General features: G+C 45.8%; 1 protein-coding gene across 1 annotated transcript; it reads right to left on the bottom strand.

Moving 5' to 3' along the window:
• Positions 1–232: 232 nt before the first annotated feature.
• pvalb6 (parvalbumin 6) lies at positions 233–18,649 on the bottom strand. The gene is made up of 5 exons (XM_048992287.1): positions 18,522–18,649; positions 2,187–2,255; positions 1,823–1,955; positions 1,095–1,204; positions 233–670 (listed from the first exon to the last, which is right to left on the bottom strand). Exons 2-5 carry the CDS (start codon positions 2,245–2,247, stop codon positions 645–647), a joined length of 330 nt encoding a protein of 109 aa, XP_048848244.1. The 5' UTR covers positions 2,248–2,255; positions 18,522–18,649; the 3' UTR covers positions 233–644.
• Positions 18,650–21,358: the final 2,709 nt, after the last annotated feature.

Consider the following 21,358-nt stretch of genomic DNA (forward strand, 5'->3'; position numbering starts at 1 on the left):
TTGGCTGGCTGCCATGTGGATTTTGGGTGCAGAAAACATCTTGTGTGACCTGGACCTTCAGACATCGGCCATGGTGGCCCATGGGACCCCCTCCACTCTTTTTGAAGTGTGTGTGAGACGCCCCCGCCCCCCCCCCCCCGCGCACCCAGGCTCATAGACTTCAGACCTCAGCAGAATCCTTAAAACAATGTCAAATAATAAGCCGTTCTCAGACCATACGGGTGTTTTTTTTATATTTTTTTATTTTCTTGTTTTCTTTTTTTCACAGCTCAACTTATTTTCCTTTCGGTGAATTTCACAACAGCTCATTACCAGATGAGGGATCCGGAGGGGGAGCTGGGAGGATTATGTAGGGGGGGGGGGCAGGTGTTACATATTTATATATCTACATGAGATTCGACCTTCGTCACATTTGCTGACTGTATTTGCGGTATTTGTATAAAAAAGGTGAATGGCCTGTTTGGCACTACCTTGAAGGGTAGGGGGCATTAGGCACCCACGTTTCTGTCCAGTGTGTCTGGATGGAGAAACCGGGATATCGTGGGCCTTTTGGGGGGGGCTTGTTAAGGGCAGCGACAATGGAAATAGCAATGAGTTAAGGACCATGAGGGCAGAGCACTAGTCTGTCAGAAAGGCGTTGGCTTTTACTCCTGAACCAAGGCTGCAAACTCTGAAAGAGAGATGGGGGGGAGGGTGTCACATGACTGGTGATGACATCACAGGAGTTACGGCCAGTCGCATCGTCGTAATCTGAATGTTAGGTCACTTGGCCACTGACATTTGAGATTCACTTAAATTACATTAGAATAAGAATAGGACCTAGTTTTTAAAATTGTTTAAAATTATTATTCATTCATATTAACATGAAAACAATGATTTGTGCCTAAATACAAGAATATTAATATTTTGGTAAGTATGAAATCAGCCCAACAATTTAATGTTCCTGTAGAAAATAAGAATCATCATCTGTAGCCATGCTGGAGAGAGAAGGCAAACTCCAGGTTTGTAAGTGAACGGGAGCCCAGCATTCCTTCCATATTTCAGCATGATGGGTGCCCAGCAATAGGTCTCCAGCTCATGTGAGACGCTCCCACCTTCCATCCCGATCTTGCCGTCTCCGTCCTTGTCGGCTGCTTGCAAGAAGGCTTTGGTTTCTTTGTCAGTCAGGTCCCTGCCGTCCGTGGAGAAACCCTTCAGCACAAACCTGAAGGAGACAGGGCATCATGGAGGGCAGGAGGGAGCAGAAGGGTGAGAGAGTGCCATCGCTCCTCTGCTCTCCCAGGCATGGAGTGGTTAGCGAACATGCGCGCACACTCAGACACACACACGCGGGTTTGTAAATATATCTTTGTGGGGACTCTCCATTAATTTCTATGGGGAAAACTGTAACTCCAACATGACGACCTTAACCCCTACCCAGTCCTAACCTTAACCATTCACAGGTCTTTGTGGGCCCCTGAAAAAGTGGTCCCCACAACGCCAAAATGACAGGTTTTTATCACATTGTGCAGAAAATTTGGTCCCCACAATGTAATATAAACTTAATTCACACACACCCACATATATACATACACAGACACACTCAGATGCACACACACACACACACACGCTGCTCCCCTGCCTAATCCTGAGGGCGGGGGTCTGGGAATGGCTTCGGAAGGGATCTGGCAGAGAGGGACTGGGAAGAATTTCAAAGTGCAACTTTTGATGGTGATTTTTTAGTAACTCCTCCCTTGGGGGTGCAGTGTTGTGGAGCAAATTCACAGGTAGCGCCCCCACCTCCCTCACACTGTTGCCCGCCTGCCGCCCCCCTGCCTCTCACTTGAGCTCCTCCTCTTCGATAAATCCACTGTTGTCCACATCCAGGGCCAGGAAAGCTTTCTTGACGTCGTCGGTAGATTTCTTCTTCAGACCCACCATCTCGAAGAACTTCTTGTGGTCAAAGGTGTCTGCAGCTAATGAGAACCGGGCAAGGTTAGGAACGGGGACAGCTGGGCAGTGACGAACTAGCCAGTGCCCCAGAAAAACAGCAACAGCAGCATGCTTTTGGTGGACTCCTCGTGTGCTATTTCAGCATTTTGTTTCCAGATTTTCATTCACAACCTTGACAAAAAACTGATGAAGGGGGATTATGACACAGAATGAGGTTCCCCTGACTAATACTGTTGTGAGGGGGGGGGGCTTACCTTTGAATGCATCAAGGGCCTTCTTAATGTCCTCAGCTTTCAGGATGTCATTCATGGCCATCTTGGTAGCTGCAGGGTGAAGTGAAGGACACTGTAAGTCAAACTGAGCATTTTCACGAACGGAACGGCGATATAAGGGGGCATGTGAGGGTAAGAGGCAGGAGGGAGGTCGGATTGCCCTGAATGGGGTTCTGATATGAGAAGGCCAGCACACCACCTCCTTAACACAATGTTAGGTCACAGACTGTCTCTTCATGTGCGCTAACAGCATTAAGCTAAAGCCAATGTTAGGCCAGATGCATAGCAATGAAATGGCTTCTTAGAAAGGGTCATATCTTCTATTATATTTGGTCCAAGGCAATAAGAAGTTGGGATATAACCGAAATCACTGCAGACAGAAGGCTGCTGGAGGACCTGTGTTAATGTTGTTACTGTAGCTCATTTAGCTAAATTTGTTTATGCTGATAATGCCTTAACTAGGGCTTTGCCTAACAGCCTTGCAGAGAGCCGTGAGGGTTTGTCCACAGTAATACGTTTAGTAACGCAAAAATTTCATTCTGATTTAGCCTTCCATCCTCGCTACCACGGATCTCTTTCTTTCCCACAAGTGAAGAAGAATTTCAGCACTTTCCGACAACTAATCTTTCCATAAACACGTTAGTGAGGGTGCTCATAAATGTAAACATTTTGTTACACCTACATCAGTGACCTCTGATTCGTTCTGTTTAGCTTGTAACCCTTTTCTGATTAGCTATCTTCGTTTTGATGTCTCTTTTCCCGATTGGTTATTCTTGACAGGAACAAAGAACACTCTTCCATCGTTTTCACGGAAGTAAGCCACATGTGAATATGGAGAAAGTACAGGACCTTTGCTACTTGGCATATGTTGTTTTGCTTATGTTTTGTGCACAATGTGTGCTGTTTACAACCATTGTGAAGCTGAAACGGAGACTGTACCTGAGCCACGTTCAAATGCAGCTCTATCTTATGATAAAGACATTCAGCCGACAAACATCAGAGTAGGACAAGAGTGCACTTTAAACTGAGGGGAACAGAGTGAGATGGGTAGTGACTAAATTTCTGTATCCCTGTGTTGTTCCTGTGATGGTTCCTTTGATATACAGCTTTGTGTTTGTGAGGCTACAATATTATGATATTTTGCCTTTGCTAAATAAAATACGTGCATTTACTTTAAACACATGGTTGTGTGTGAGGTTAATCAACAGTCAAGCATTTATAAAAACTGAACTTTATTACTAATCAAAGTTAAAATACATGATTCAAAATATATACTTAGCCACTGCTAGAATTATAAACAATTTTGGCTGGACAAAAAATGTGCAAATGATATGTTGTTTTGCTTATTTGTGTACAGCTAACCCGACAAACAAAATATAAAGTTCGCCGCTTCTAAATACACATTATAAAGAGCTTTGGTTAAACGTGCAAATGAAACACGTCAGAAATATATACATTTACAACACCTCTTACTGTATATAGGCCTACAATATACAAAATTATACAAATGCTAAAGCTAATTATTTGTGCAGTCATAAGCTACGTCATTTGACTTTTACAAGGAGCAGAAGTTTTTTTCAACGTTAGTGATAATGGTAGTTTCGGAAACTCCCGTAAAAATACTTTTGCCGACCAGAGTTGCCAGGGTCCGCGGTTTTCCCGCCCAACTGGGCTATTTTGAAAATACAGTTATGGGTAAATATTAGGAGGTCGCCGATTACGGGTTTTTGGGTTGCTTTCATAATGTTCCACAGTAGCGGACTCTAAGGGGGAAAACAAATTAATTATTATTAACGGTGGCTCCTAATACTGAGTAATACTGAATCAAAGCCACTGGAGGTTAGAGACAGATGCACCTGGAATGCAGGGTTGCCAACTCTCACGCATCTGGCGTGATATTCATGCTTTCAGACTCTCACGCAAGCAATCTTATGGCAAATCTATATTATTCCACTATAAACCTAAAACTTAAATTAGCTACATCAGCTAAATTTGCAAACCACACAGACTATTTACAAGGTAATAAAACTGTTCCAAGCATGTACATGCATGTGCAGACATGTCTCGAGCTGAAAATCTCACTCCAGCCAGCTGGCCAAAGTTGGCACGTCAAAGAAAAGAGAGTGAGTCTGTCGACATGACGCCATTGTGTTGAACTGTGGTTTTAAAATGCCGAACATTTGAATGTGATCAGCACACAAAATATTGGTTTGTTTCTTTGAGATACTAGGATTTCAAATATCTGGCTGGTTTCAGCTTCCATTGGGTAGATTCCCAAGCAGACCTTGGGCACTATTTTTGCTGAACCTGGCAACACGCAGCCTTAGACATATCTTAAGTTACAAACTCTCTGGAGAGCTGGAATCACACTGATGTCACACTAATTCACGCATATGCAGGCAGTCCCCAGGTCAATAACATCCAACTTGCAAACAACTCGTACTTATGAACGAACTGTCATTAAAAAAAAAAATTATGAAAAGTTTGGGTTAAGTATATACGCAATGGTTCGTAATAATGAACGCACACACCACTTTGTAACGCTCATGAAAACATCGCATGGCTCCATTGGTTCGTCGGCTTGAGGGACAGTACAGCATTGTATGCAATTACTTTTATGATTACAATATTACTATTGCAGTATTATTATTTGAAGATGTTTTACTGTATTTGAAAGTGCTTTATATGCATAGAAAGGCAACATATATACTATATGATAGGACAAACATTTGACTAACTGACACTAAATGAGAACTATATGTATCTTTCAACTTACCTACAAATTTGACCTAAGACAGACTTAGGGAACGTGTGTTGACCAGGGAACAGCCTGTTAAGCAGCTAGCAGCAAGCATGCTGCAGTATCAGCTCCTCCTCCAGCTACCACCCACTGCGAACTGGCTGCCGTGAGCGGAGCCTGCGAACCGAACAGCATCACAGCACGTGACGGAAAGTGCTGCATCGGATTTCCCTGCTGGGCTTCGCTCGAGCAACGGATGCTATTAGCCAACCATCCATCTTCATTTTCACTTGCTTTTATGGTCAGGTTTTCTCCGTCATAACTTAATACATAAATATAGGCAAATTGCTTCAAAATGACAGGAAAGGATATTTCTGCTCAAGATATTTATGTTTTCCCTGTCACCCTGAAAGCTGGTTTTAGTGGATGTATCTCTTTGTAGCCTTTCCAGCTCCCAGCCCCCGGCAAACCAGGAAGAGGCTATACATCAAGATGAATTAGCATGACACGGATTTTCTTTTTTATGAGAGGTCCTGGACACCCCCAGACCCCCCCCCCCCTCAATTCAAATTATGGTCACAGGGAGAAGAAACAAATATGCTGTGTTTTGTGGCTCCGGTGCATGTGATGGTGTTGAGCCCTGGTTTGATGAGGAAACTCAGGATTAAAGGGTTAAAATCCTTTTCTCTGCCTTGTCCATTTTCTTCTACGTTATTGTTTGTTAAATGCTTATTAATTTGAATGAAATTTCTCAAGTCACTGATGTGTTTAAACTTTAAGCCTTGGAAAAGTGAATAATTAATATGATTAAATCTGTAATGAGAAGTTTGGCATTGCAGTTGGGTAGGTAGGCTGACAAATCTCTGATATTTTCTTACCTGAATGTTCTTTTAAACTGCTGCTAAAAATCAGGCGTGGATAGCAGTTAATCGCAAAGAAATAGACCAAAGCAGTCAATGTCACACAGGGAACAGAGCTGCGAGGTAACAGCTCACAGTTTCCTTTGGAAAGCATGGATGAACCCAGACATTACACTTAAACTGTTTTGGAGCTCATGTTGTGTAACATACACTAAGATGTATCGTAATTATACTATTTTTGATTGCTGTATCAGTAATGGCTCGACTGACTGACATTGTACCCAGTGTGTACCCCATCCCTCTGCCCTGTGCCGCCTGCGATAGGCTTCATGTCCTCCATGACCCTGAACAGGATAAGCATTTGTAAGATAGATAGATGGATGTATCAGTACTTGCACAATAATCTTAACATCCTGTCAACCATAAGGTAATTAGTAAACGAGCTGAGACACTGCTGGGCAGGCACAGGGTAAAAGGTGATGGCAGGTAGTCATCTACAGTGGACCATTAAAAGAACTGATGACATATTATAGGTGGACTATAGACCCAAGTGTTCTGAATAGTGTGGGAACCCCTATATTCAGACTGCACACCCTTCCCAGATTTTAGCTTCATGGCCATCGGTCGCCATGCACCCTGCACATCAATCAGCAACCATTGCTTGCATGCTAACCACTGCTTACACGTTAACCACTACGCTATCCACTGCTCACGTGCTAACCATTACCCACATGCTAACTACTGCTCACAGGCTAGCCACTGCTCTTACACTAACTTCTGTTTACATGCTAACTACTGCACACATGTTAACCACTGCTCAACACTAACTACTGCTTACATGCTACCCACTGCTCACTTACTAACCACCACGCTACCCACTGCTTACATGCTAACCATTATTTACATGCTACCCACCGCTTATATGCTAACCACTGTGCTAACCAATGCTCACGCACTAAGCATTACCCACACTCTGCTCACAGGCTAGCCACCGCTCCTACACTAACTACTGCTTACATGCTAACTACTGCCCACATACTAACCACTGCTCTCCCACTAACCATTACCCACACTCTAACTACTGCTCAGAGGCTAGCCACTACTCAACACTAACTACTGCTTACATGCTAACCATTGCCCACATGCTAACCAATGCTCAACACTAACCACTGCTCACATGTTAATCACTGCTCACTGGCAGGCTTCACCCCCTCTCCTTTGAGGAAATCCCCCCCTTCGTAGGGGGGGATATGCCTCTCCCCAGGGGCATATCCATCTGCTCCTCCCACACCCTCCCCACAGGTGTCCTAAGCTAACAATCTCAATACTGTCATGTTCACATTTTTTCCCATGATTTTTTGGAAATTCTCAAAAATGTCAGTGGTGTCATAAATAAGGCATCTACGCAGTAATAAAACTCCACAGCACCTTTTTGTCAGGTTCCCCGTCCCAAGTCTCATGTCTGTCCCTCTCTCTTCATGCCGTCTCTCCATGGGTTTTGCCACAAGTGCCAGTTCCTGGTCCCGCTGTTCCAGAATGGGCCGCAGTCTGTACCCACTCATCTGACCCAGAACAGGACTGACAGGTTACTAGAAATAATCGCTGCTAACAGCAAGTGTTTCACCTGGGATCCACATCATCAGCCAAAAGCGCTGAGGGTGGCCTTTCTGTGCATCTCCACCACACCTTGATTCAACTTTACAAACCAGATGAACAAAAAAAACTTTGAGCATGTGTGGACTCCTCCACGGGACACCGGCAGCCCGCATAGAACCAGACCCACGACTTTCTGATTTAGCAAAAACGTTCCAGGCAGTTCTGTGTTTCTGAGGAGGACGGGATCTGAGCCATGGATCTGGTGAACCTGCAGGCAGAGGCATTATCGGCTCCATTATTGGTCTCTCTTTTACAAGTGCCTTTTTTAATCCAGTTGCTCTCATGCGACACGTCACTTTCCTGCTGCCTCTATACTCTCCCCTCTATGCCTCCTCTCTGCTTTGTGCTTCTTCTCTGTGAGGAACCTCCTCGGGGTACATGGATGTTATATTTAGATACTACCTTTGGTATGGAGGTGACTTTCTGCTGGAGATATGAAGAAAGAGGGACAGAGTTCCCAGGCCGCTCTGGGGGCAGGGAAGCAGACAAAGGTGAAAAGCAGGAAAAATCCATATTTATCCACGTGCCTCATTAAGGCCACACTCTAAATAAAGGATGGGTGCCTGGCTACATGCTGGTCGTGCTCCGGCTGCTCGAAATCGGGTGATCTGTGGGACGACGCTGGGTGGCTGCTTTTTGGCATCTATGCAAAGTCCAGCTGAGAAGACGCATCAACACCAGAACAGAGGAGATCCGGGGGGAAATGTGGGGATGAGGGCCAGGGGTAGGAGGCAAGACAACGAACGAGCTCATGAATAATGGAGATGCGACACTGATGGACTGTCTCAGGCAGTCAAGGCTAAATTAAAATGGATGGTTGAATGCCAGGCGTGAAATTAGCTCAGAACTGGAAATGGACCCTGTTCCGGACACTATAAATGTTAAGGAACGATAAATGTTTAAAACAACCGAGAGATGTTCAATAAAATCGAAGTAGCTTGGTTTGCTATTGTGTTCGAGGTGCAGGCGCCAAGAGCAGAAATTTAACAAAAAAAGAATAAACAGAGTGTGAGGCCAAGTTTGTGTAGCCAGAGTAACAACAGGCATGGCAGCCAGTGGTAAGAGAGGGGGAGAGAGAGAGAGAGAGAGAGGGAGAGTGGGACAGGTGAAGAGGGGGGGAGATGTCAGAGCGTGGGAGGCCATGTGGGACCAAGTGGGATGCTGCAAATTCACTATTACATGCTTGAGGGAGGAGACTGAGGACAAGGCAAGTCTGCCAGGTACCACACAGATAATGTTGGTTCCCCCCATATAATGTATGTGAAAATAAAGCCATATTCTGAAGATCTGCTAGGATGTGCAGGTGGACACACATGGCCACACAGCAGCCAGCCTGACCTCCATCACAAGTGAACCCCGGCACAGTTAACGTTCCGTAAACTAGTTAAAGCAGGGACACCCATGCAGGGCGCTATATCTCACGGCTGCTTCTTGTGGTTTCACGATGTCCCTGTCGCCCACTAGTCACGAGTGTGGGGAGTTGAAATAGAAAATATCAGTAGGAAGCAACATTTTTACCAGAGTGCGTGCATAATGTTAAGCGACTGAACAATTCAGTAAATGTGTCAAACATTGGGCAGCTTTAGGTGGTGGCTCATTCTGTCATCAGAATGCATGAGATCCTTCCAGGACATGACAAGTGTAACAAAACCTCCATATTCACGCTTAGATCTGATCCCAAAGTTATAAGCAGGACAGAACTGGGGGGAGTAATTATAGTAATGTGAGGCGCACTGAAGGCGCGATCGATACCCTGGAGAAACAGCAGCACTCCTTTGGACATAAACCTGGTTTCCGAGGTCCCGTTTATTCTCCAATGAGAAGGGTATAGAGTGCTTTCAGTACGGCAATCATCACCAGCAGCATCTTCAGTCAAGCTCATCTCTGCCAGTCTCTGTCTGTCCGCTTGCTTCTGTCAATCTCTCTGTCTGTCTGCCTGTTTCTCTTTGTCTCTGTCTGTCTGCAATGGATGTAGCCCTGATTGATTGTGGACTTAAATCATCTGCACTAAATCACTTCTCCCTCCGCTTCACCACCCCTCACTTCTCCCCCATTCTGACTATATCTATCTCTCCTCTTTACCTCCCCCCTCCGCTTCTGACTCAATCCCCTTCTACTTTCTTCTCCCCTCTCCACCTGACTCGATCCCCCTCTCCTCTTCTCCTACCCCTTCCCCTCTGACTTGATTCCCTGCTCCTCTTCTCCTCCCTCCTGACTTGATCCCCTTGTCCACCCCCTCTACCCCACTGACTTGATCCCCCATTCTTCTCCCCCTCCCACTCAATCCCTCTCTCTGTCCCTCTCCTCTCCTTTTCACCTCCCTTCTCCCCCTCCTCTCCCTCTCCTTGCTCCCACCACTCATTTATCAACGTACCATTTCTCTTTTTTCTATTTTTGCAGCAGATTCAAATTCAATTTGGGAGATTTCATAATTAATTTAGGATAAGTGAGCCTTGCCCCCCGCCCCCCCCATTCCCATGTGTATCGCTTTATTCCCTCGTTCTGTTGGTCCAGCCCTGTGCAGCCTGTCCCTCCCCAGTGCAGCCACGTGATTTCCACTGCCATGTGGGGACTCATCAATTGCGATGAAATGATTTTCTGAGCAATAAATGTAATAAGCTTGCAGACAAAGCCCATGTTCTCTGCCAACTTCATTAGATGGCAGTAAGATATTGGCTAGACTTTAAACTTATTCACATAAATGGCAAATACATGAATCCATCTTATTTCCAAGTTAGATGTCCAGAAGGCCTTTGATGTTGTCCCCCACAAATGGCTCTTGCTTAAGCTCAAGGCTGCATGGATTTTAGGAACTGTAGCAGCTTGGATCGGAAACTGGTTAACAGCAGGAAGCAGCGAGTAGTTATTAGAGGCACAATGTCACAGTGGGCCTGCGTTCATAGTGGGGTACTGCAGGGTTCAATTTTAGGACCACTATTGTTCCTAATTTACATTAATGATATTGACACCAATACATACAGTGAACTGGTTACATTTGCAGACGACACCAAGGTGGGTGGTGTAGCAGATACTGATCTAGCAGCACAGAGGCTACAACGGGATCTTGATTTAATGAGCGACTGGGCTGATACCTGGCAGATGAAACTTAACATAGATAAATGTAAGGTACTCCATGCAGGGAGCAGAATATAAAGTACAGATATTTTATGGGTTCCACGGAAATAAAGGTAGCTGATTATGAGAAAGACCTCGGTGTGTATGTTGATGCTTCCATGTCCCACTCTCACAAGTGTGGGGAAGCAATAAAAATAGCCAATAGGATTTTGGGTTACATCTCTAGGTGTGTGGAGGTAAGTTAAGGGAGGTGATGCTACGATTAGATAATTCCTTGGTAAGACCCCACCTAGAATATTGTGTGCAGGTTTGGTCACCATACCTTAAGAAGGGCATTGCTGCCTTGGAAAGGGTTCAGCATAGGGTTACAAGAATGATTCCTGGTATTAGAGGAATGTCTTATGAGGAGAGGTTAGCTGAGCTGAATCTGTTTAGCTTCAAACAAAGAAGACTAAGGGGGGACATGATCCAGGTATATAAGATTCTAACAGGTCTGGATGCTGTTCAGCCAAATGGCTACTTCAATATTAGTTTAAATACTAGAACTCGTGGCCATTAGAGAATGGCCAAGTGGAAATTAGCGGGAGAACATTTTAAAATGAATTTGAGAAAGCACTTCTTTACACAGTGTGTAGTTAGAGTATGGAATACTGTAGTCTTCCTGTTAGTGTAGTGCAAGCTAAAACCCTGGGTTCCTTTAAATCAGAGCGAGATAAAATTTTAACAACTCTGAGCTATTAGTTAAGTTCTCCCCAGATGAGCTTGATGACCCGAACAGCCTCCTCTCATTTGTAAATTTCTTATGTTCTTATCCATTTAACAAAGACCTACATTCAAGCAGCTTTTTAGGAATTAAGGTACTTAATTGTAATTAGAAACTTTATTTGCTGTCAGGTTGATTTGTCTTATGTTATTATGCAATAAAAAAATCCTATCCAGGGTGTACCCCAGCCTTGTACTTCCTAAAATAGGTTCTACCCCCCCCCACCAACACTGACCAGGATAAGCGGTAAGATGGATGGAGAAATAATATAAATCTGGGTCATCAGGTAACTCATGGGGAAGCTGAGAGTCCTGGTGGCCCATAGGTGTCCCTGTGCTGCCTGCTATCTCACTGCTCTGCCAAGCTGAATATGGAGCAACGTGACCTGGGAACAGCAGTGTGTAAAACCTGCACTCCTAAACGCTTATGTACCCAAGCCTCTAAACGCCATGCCACCTGCTGCTCTGGTTCTCTTTCTGATCCGCTCCTTGGCCTCTGGTGGGCTGACCTTCAGAGGGTGCGATGCTCCTCTGCTCCTAGCCATCTCCACCAGGGGGTGAGAAAGTCCATGTCCTGGACGTCGCAAATGGAGGCCGAGAACCTGCTTCCGGCAGAGATAGCTAACCTGCTGGTAGGACATGCTAGCTTCACGATGATTAAGGTCACTCATGAACAAACTCCTAGTCCTTGGCTTTTAAGCCTGGCCTCCATAGCCACACTTTGAACTCACACCCTGTTGACCATTTTGCCAAAACAGATAATGCAACTGCAGCACCTCCTAGTGGCAAATAGCTCACAGGACTCCCCCTACGAATTGAACCACCTTTTAAGGCCAGAGCTCACCAGCTTCCAGAAGGTGACCATTTTGATTCAGAACTTCCCAGTATTCTGTGATGGGATGGTTGTAACGGCACACATATTTGTGCAGTATACCATTCAGTACGTCACAAAGAATGAATACCTTATTTGACATGGGCGGAACCCAAATTCACAATCTGATTATGCTAGCATTATGCTAAATGCGGCTGTGAGTTGGTTATGGCTAAAGCTGGTTACAGTCAGTCATCGTCAGCAGTTTGTGAATATTTTGGTTTCCCAATAAATTACACCAACACTGGAGAAAGTGGTTCATAAAAGTGTGGTTAAACCAAACTCTGATCTGTTGCTGGAAACACATCTATCATGCTAACTAATTTCAGACGACATCATGTGGTGTGTGTATGACTGCTGCAAAAGCAGCCTCTGTGACATTTAAGGTGCTTTTACCAGGAAATTCAGACCAGGCTTTAAATAATTACAGCTATAGGGTGTGTATCGCTGCAGTACTAGAGAACTGAGTAATGAACTATGGTTTTAATTCATTATGATTGTTATCTTTGTTTTTTTCATACACGGTGACAGAAGTATTGCCTTTGGTTTACAGCTGTTCCTGATTGTGGTTAAAAGGTTTAACGACTTAACAACACAAATTCAAAACAAAGGTTTGTACTGAACCATGAATGTCGCATACTGTTACCCCCCTATTTGGTGCCCCATCCTGACTTATACTCTGCCTTGTGCCTGTAGCTCGGACGCCCCATGATCTTCTTATCTCTGCCTGAAGTTTTTCCTTTATAAACGCCTCTTTGACTCTTTGCAGTGAGAGCTTGCTTACTGTGTAAGACTCCTTCTGTGGGTCTGCCACCACCCCCCTGCATTCCTGATTCCGGTCATGCTCACAGCTCAGAGATCCAAAAAAAAGGGAAAAGGGGAGGAGGGGGGGGGGCACAATCTGTATTCGGTTGCTGTCGGTACAGAGAGCGAAGGTGGGGGCAGTCTTTATGTCAGCACCATATACCGCTTTCAGAGCAATAGAAGACGACATCTGTAAAGGTTAATCCCTCTCAGCTTTCATCCTGGTCCCAAAGTGTACACAAGACGGAGTGCAGAGTTCACGACAAGGATGATATTTACTGCCTTGGTGATAGAGAGATTGGCCCGGATGAAGAGGCTCGTTGATAATACCGGACCTGCAAAGCAGCGATGATGAGATGGGCGAGTGTACAGGGCTGTAGGTCCTGCTGCACCTGAGGGCTGGGTGTGCTGGCAGTGGGCAAACGCCCCCTGTATGGATGACGACAGCAGTTAGGGGACTGTACGGCAAACGGGGCTGGGGGAACTAGACTCGGGTCACTCTGCTGACCTTGCACCATTAAAGCGGTGTTCAACCTCTCACTCACTCACACACACCCACACATACACACACACATACACATAGAGGGCGCTAGAGAGCACAAGGGCCCTCCACAGCAATGCAGCCGCACAGCATGAAAGGAGTGGAGGAAATAGGCTCTCACTCCTTTGGCTGGATCCAGAGCTGCTGGCAGCCGCAGTGTCCTATGCACGGTACAAGAGTGCCCCTGGGGGGGGGGGCGGAGAGGCACTCCTGCTCAACATATTCATTTCTCCCGTATGTATAAAGAGTTGCACCTGGCCACTTAACCCATATAATTGACATACAGATGCTTTGAAGGATTGTGCAAACATTTATTCATTATCTGCAGGTAAGGGGTATAAAATAAATGGTATATATATAACCTACATAGACACAGAGAGACATGGATGCCCTTTGTCAGGGAACACAGAAGCTATTTCCACAAGTATGAACCACTTCATACTTCAGTCGCAGAGGTTGAATCAGAGGGCAGCTCGCCGGGCTAATGATTTTATAATCACCGCATGTTCGTCATTCCAGCCAGTCGCCCTTTTCAGATGGAAAGGAAAATGAGATACAAAAGTTAGGCTTAAATGAACCTTTCATTCTGGGATGATTGCGAGCCGCGCTGCGTTTATAACCCTGGCGTGATGGAGTCATGCTCTCCGTTATCCCTCAAAAGGCTGCAGTTTATTTGATGTTTTATTGCGATTTTATTGAGATCTACACTGCAACTTTTCTAACCCCTGTAAACGTCTGAATTACGTGCCCAGAAAGCACAAGTCCGGGATGCTGAAGATTTAATCCGACGTGTAGTGCCGACTCATGGCTGGTACAGGTGAGAGGAACAGGAGACAATAGGAGACACCGGAGGCTTTCATTGTCATCGACTTTACAATTGGCAGTCGGACATGTGTTTATAAGCTTAGATTAATACAAATTCTGTCATCTAATTTTACCAGCAAAACCGGTGCTCTGCACTTGTCTCCAAACTGCTTTGAAAGACAACACTGTGAAAGCGAAATTTAAAATTTGCATCAAATGTTTTGAGGGGGTAGCATTTCTGAAAAACCAATTTTCACGGCAGTTGTCAGTCTCCGGAATAAAGCCGGAATCACCACCAAGCTGCCCTCGCTCTCTCCTGCAGCCATCAGGCCCTCCAGAAAGTGGGGAAGTCCAGCAGATCCAATCAGAAGCCCCCGTTTATAATCTCTGCCTCATTGGACACCCAGAGCGAAGCCTGGAAGCTGAAATGTAAAACACAGACCTTCATCACTGCCACAGCCAGGGAGACTCGTTTAAGGATGACACCCTTAGGACACCGTGCCTTCAAAGACTTTCTTCTACATCCCTTAGAAACTTTGTGACATTTTTGTGGGGAATTACTGGTTTCAGTTAAACCAAGCGAACTCAAAAAATATTTCCCCATGAGAACAACTGCAATACCCTACACTTACTACAGGGGGCAGCATGCACCCTCAAGCAGCAGTAATCTCCACAGGTAAGGAGCTGCCATCGAAATCTTCACCAAATTGCTTGTTTAGGTCAAAGTAACTATAAAACACCTTTTGGGTTGCCCCCCCCCCCCCCCCCCCCCCTCACCATAACTCCTGTCTTTCTTAATGCCTGTTAGTCAACTGAACTAAGATCCCAACAAAATGTAAAATCATATGGCTGTCTCTTCAATAATGGCTGAGAAATAGGTCACTTTCTCTCATTTACGAGAGTCGCTCCATGACAAAAAAAAAAGAATTGCTCCAATTCATTCTGTTCTCATCTCTCTGACGGGTGGAGCGCTAACGCTAATCTCATTTGGGAGGACATCAGCTCCTTAATTGGAATGGCCGACTCCGCTGTGCCCTGAAGTCAGTCTATACTTAGATGGGCTCTTTTTCACTCTTTATTCTCGTTAAAAATACCTGCCCTTCAAACGTGACCAGCCCCCAAAACGTAGCGGTGAACGCTTCTCTCACGTTTTTCCACCAAACCGTTATTTCCCCCCCCGACTTAAAGGCGGATGTCTTCGGCGCGGTTTTCCATGTGACAATGGTACGGCAGACCAACAGGTGGAATTCTCACTGCACCCTTGACCCCCCTGGCCATCCAAAATCAAACATATTTCCCCAAAACCTATTTATTCACCATAAATTAAAGAGTTGGTGCAAATAGAGGCTCATTAGCATGACATTATTCATGTGGTAACGAGTCAGTTTTACCCAAAGTGGCTTCCAATTTACATTTATAAAGCTTATTATAACCTCATACAAGTCATTCTGGTTAAGTATCTTGCTTTAGGGTTGTACTGTAACCCCCCCCTCCCTTTGGGATGTAAACTGGCTCAAACACTTTCGATCCACCTCCAGTCACCACTACAGCTGGAACTAAAAGTCACTACAACATTTGGAGGTCACCACAGTAGGGAGAGAGGCTCCAAAACCCAAGGTGGGCGGGACCAGGAGCTGCCAATCACTGGCTGGGTTAGTAACATTGTAACTAATGGGAAGTGGGTTGAGTCTGTGGGCGACCCACAGCACACAGTAGTTGTGCGCTCAGCACACTGGGAAGCTTTAAGGTTGCTAAGCAGAAACGGAACAGAGAAGCAGTACCAGACCTGGTGTGGGCAGGAGCTGAACTCACTGAATTTGCTGAGCGCAGTCTCACCTACTGCGTGTTTGCATGTGTGCGCAGCTAGGGTGCAGCTGTCATGCAGTCAGGAGCCCACAGAGTGCTGCGCCCCCCAACTGATCCCAGGGCGTGCCAGATCCCAGAGACATTGTCTTTCCGCTCAGTGTCCGTAAAGCCATCCGCACTTTCATCGCGGAATTATGTCCAGCCAATCGGAAAAAAATTGCCATTAATCACCTATAATCTGTGATAAATGCCATTTTCAGGCCTTTTACACCCCCAGAAATTTGTAAAAATGTATAACTACACCACTTACTGTTAAGCTTTATCACATTACACCCTTTCTGTTGCTACATGTGCCTGTTTTGCTTTTTTCCACAGTATAACAATCCCCATGCTGCCCTCATTTCACTTCACCAAAGTTAACAACCCTGATCTCCAGGGTACCCTGCTTTGTCAGCCCCCGATCAGCTGCAGAGTCTGCAGCCTTCGAGTGAGTGCTGCCCACAGGTCCCGCCGCAGTAAGTGCTATCGGAGGAGGGAGGCTTCACCTACTCACTCCCACATGGAAGCATCTTCTAAGTCACTCTGTGACCCCAGCACACAAGCACGATATCGTATGTGTGTAACTGTGCAGGGAGGGAAAAAATGAGAAAATGTAGTGAGGCAGGCGACTGCGCCCCCACACTCCCACGCATCCTCGGGAACTGGGGTGGGGGCATGCAGAGTGAGAGGCAGAGCTCTATCCTGGGCTATCCTCTGGCGGATTGCTAATCCAGCAGTTCCCAGGGTTCCTGTTCTCATTAATCGCCCGGTGCGGCTCGTGGCTCGTTAGCTGCACTAAACACAGCCCCGGGCCCCCGACAGATCGGGGGGTAGGAGGAGAGAGCGTGTGATGGGACATTCTCAAAACTAAGTTTGCTGCAGTGGTGTTGGGGCATCCTGAAGTGGACATGTGTGTGATGTGACACGCGTGTGATGTGACACGCGTGTGATGTGCGTGTGCCCTGCAGTCACTACTAAAGCCTTACCGGCTATAACTACCCTGCTGCTGCCATTTTTTTTCTATTCATTGGAAGTAAAGAAAAAAAAGCAAATCTCTTGACTGAGGAAATTAAGGTTAAGTGCTGCTCTCAAGGGCACAGAAGCAGGGCTCCTCCTGGGATGTGAACCCACAAGAACTCAGTGAAACATCCCCACACCCATCCTGCCTCCAGCAAGGTGACCCGCGAGGACAGTGATGTCATGGGCACGGCCTCATTCAGCAGCGCAGGCAGTGTGAGCCCCTGCTCGGCCTGTGCCCCCCTGCACAGCATGCCACCCCAAAGACCCACAGGTGGCCCCCCACACGGCCATGACCTGTATAAAGCTGAGAGCCCCAGTGGCAGTTCTCCTTCATCCCTCACTCTCTCTTCCTCCGTTCCTTGGTAGAAGCTCTCACTCTGTTACACCCACTAATCCGTGGGTGATTTTTAGTGGAATCTTACACATTTACAGCTCTAAGTGCCACACACACACACACACAAGGCACATTCCCAGTGCTATACACATACATCCCCTGCATGTTTCAGGTCCTGTACAAAGACATCTCCCGCATGTTCTTTGTGCTATACACACAAATCCTCTGCACATTCTAGATGCTTTAAGCACAAACTTATGCATGGCATGTTCTAGGTGCTGTATACGTATATCCTCTTCAGGTTCTAGGTGCATACACACATTTTTTGGTGTTCTGCAGTCCAGTCCTAGTGAGCTGTCAGGTCATGACAGGCTCACTGCTACATTAGAAAAACTTTCAGATGCCATTTGAATCCGGGGCATCAATCAAACTGGATTAAACACATTTAAATAGAACCCACCTCCGCGGCGTCCCCAGCTTTCCAAACACACCCGGACTCATTCACCATCCCTCCAAGCCATTTACGGCTTCCTATCGGTTCCGGTTGATCACACCTGGGAACGCTGGACGTTTATGTGGCCGGCCAGGCAATACCGCAACTCGCAAACTGCTCCCAGGAGAGCTGCGACAGGGACAGCCTGTGAACATTCACACTCTCTCTGTAACGTGCCGCTGCTCTCACTCTCTCTCTCCCCCGTCCGCCTGCAGCATTCCATGCATCACACTGTTCTGCATTCCGAATTTGCGCTTCTCTGATTCCATACTCTGTGGGACCCCCTTGCCTCCCTGATCTCCCCCACATCTATGCATTTCCCCCCCTCCACATGTCACTGGACTCTTTCCCGCCTCTGCCCATCTCTCTCTCTATGTCTCTCTCTCACACACACACACACACACACACACACTCTCTCTCTTCTGGCTTGGGACTCTACAGTGCCGCCCATCCCGACAGCCTGGCTACCGGTGCCCCCCCCCCCCCCCCCCCCCAGGCCCACGGCCTCTAACCTCAGAGTGTGTCCCGGGGCAGCGCGGTGACTTCAAAGTGGCGGGCCGGAAGCTGACCGTGTGGAGCGGAGGTCCTGCTCGGGAGATGCACGCTGGAGAAGTGGAGGTGAACTGAAGGGGAGCGACAGATAGATAAAGGCAGCAGGAGGGAGGGACGGAGGGAGAGAGGGAGAGAGAGAAGGAGGGGCTTCACTTTGTTACGTGGGGGGGGAGCCTGGTGAGGCTAGAAAGGAAGGGTTGCATGCTGGCGAGATGAGAGGATAAAAAAGAGAGAGGAAAGTAGAAAGGACGGGTTGAAATGAAAGGTAGGAGAAAGGGATGATGGGATGCAGGTAAACATGGAGACAATTAACAATTTAGGAGATGCAAATAAGTCAGTGGGTGACGGGTGCAGAATTTGCAAACCCACGACAATTAAAAGTGTCACAGTGACCATTATGGGCAAGATTACAAAGGGTTATTCTGCATTTTGTCCACTAGGATGTAGTGTTGTGATGCATACAAAAGGCACTAACCATTCATATATCTTCCAATAACTACTCTCAGACTGGGTCACAGCTGGGGGTGGGGGGCTTGGAGGGGGTTACTGACACTGGTTTTGCTCAGATGTTATCGGCAAAAAATTCTAAAGCTTGGTTCGGCTGAAACAAACAATACTTTTAGTGTTAGTTCCCTTTTTTTCTGGATTTGGAACTTCAGGACAGATCTTGTGTCGAGGTCAAAGGTCAAAGTGGTACTAGAAATGGGAAAATCTGTCAACAGGACTCCCCTTATTATTCAGTGCTGGGACGCAAGAATAGGGCTCGCAATGCTTTATAAAGAAGAAAGAAAGAGGTGAGTACAGGCCCCCTTCGAGCACTGAAGTATGGGATACAGTTCAAAATAACATATCGGACGGAGGGCAACACCATACTGTCATACGGTTTATGTTTGCAAAATACAACATCTAAACTCCATAGGCGATGGAGGAATTTAACGTGTCACGTGAGTCACATGGCTACAAAGTCACTGTGTCATTATTAGAATTGCCGAGCTATATATAGGAAATAAATATTTATTTTAAAAGGCAGACCATAAACTATGAAGAGAGACATTGTGTAGTTGAGAGAAATGAGTAATGTGACTATAGGGGAACCACAGCGTTATTTCCAGCTTTGATACCAAGTTTATCTAGTTCAGCAGTGTGGCAGAGGATTTGCAGTGATGTGCTTCCCCTTTATGTCTTTGCTGTGAAAGAGCCTGTCACTGCGGCAGATGCTGGCTCACACACACTGCGTCCTCACTGTCAGGCATCCCTAACACTCATTGTTGGCCTCAATTTCCAGATCATCTCCCTGCATCTCAGGAGGTCGAGTGTCTTGTGGGATCTGGAGCCCAAGGTTGGCGGACAGCGGCGCTGTGGATGTTCATACACTGATGTTGAAAAGCACCTCACACCAGCAAGTGCAGCATGATTTCTGCAACGTATCAGCCTCTCTTCTGCTAATAGTCACAATATCGCACTTATTTGACGTTATTTGACGTTTCCCAGACACAAAGTTTAGTTTTTTTCTTTGTAATTAAATGGCAAATAACGAAATGGTTGAATTGCCTAGGTGAGAGATATCATAAAGAGGTTTCAAGACAATACATCGTTCTTTCAATTTACGTCACTGATACATCAAGCAACATATACAAATTGAAATGCTGTAAATGACTGCATAGGGGCTACCATAAAGTGTCATTTTTTGTGCGTATCTCAAATGAGGAATTATATGAACACACGCATATCTACATGCACATACGAGACAGCGTGTGGCTCAGTGGACTAAGCCTGTAATTAGAAGGTCAACAGTTCCAAACCCGCCTCAGCACATCAGCGGGTCCATGGACAGGCAGCTTACTCTACAAAGAGCAAGTCGAGAGAGGTGTAAAAAGACATTATATTATTATTATTGTATATATATATATATAATAGATTCAGATTTCATTTCCTATATATTTCCCTCTCAGTTATTTCATGCAGTGTTTGAAAGCAGCTATCAGTCAGTATATTTCTGAGCTTTGCACTGGAAAGGCCGAAGGTGTCGTGCCAGGAATTCTTCTCCATACACGGATATGTGCGTATGTGTATGACGCGATTCACTTAACCTGTGCTCAAAAATGTGCAGCGTTGTGCAGTTTAAATTAGCCAAAAACGTATGTGTATGCACCTAGAACCTGAAGAGGATATGTATAAAATAATAATAATAATGATTATAATCATTGGTAAAATGTTTTTATGAAGATGGAGCAAGCAGCAATGCAGGATACTGGCCTGTTGCTTATACTGAAACTGGCATCCAATATTTAAACTTTATCAGCTTTCAAAGTTAGCAGCAGTAGAGCTTCTTGGAAATAAAGGTTATGATTGCATTTGATGATCAACCATTTTCTGTAGTGGAGGTAAAGTACCGCCCATGTAAATGTTTGTAATTCATTATTAAATCTGGCCCATAGACCTGTTTTCTTCCACAGAATTTAAGTCACTCCGCTGATCTGCGCCAGCAAACTCAGCACGTTTCATATTCTTTTCTGAACTCAGATTTCCTTACTGTGCTGGCCAGGTTCATACTTCACTTTTCCTCGCGCTCTTTTGCTCTGCGAATCTTGTGTTCACACGTATCAGAGACACAGAAGGTCGCCTGTGCAGAGCAGTAATACTCCACCATACCAGCAGAGGGCAGATGTATTGCAAAAAAACACAAACTCAAGCAGCTTAGTGATATGGATAAAGATTTTAGGGTGGGTGGTATTAATACGACATACCAAGACATTTTCAAATCCTTTTGACAAAATTTGCCCCCCACCCCTCACTA

The sequence above is a fragment of the Brienomyrus brachyistius genome, chromosome 22 (genome assembly GCF_023856365.1).
Source record: "Brienomyrus brachyistius isolate T26 chromosome 22, BBRACH_0.4, whole genome shotgun sequence".
NCBI lineage: Eukaryota > Metazoa > Chordata > Actinopteri > Osteoglossiformes > Mormyridae > Brienomyrus > Brienomyrus brachyistius.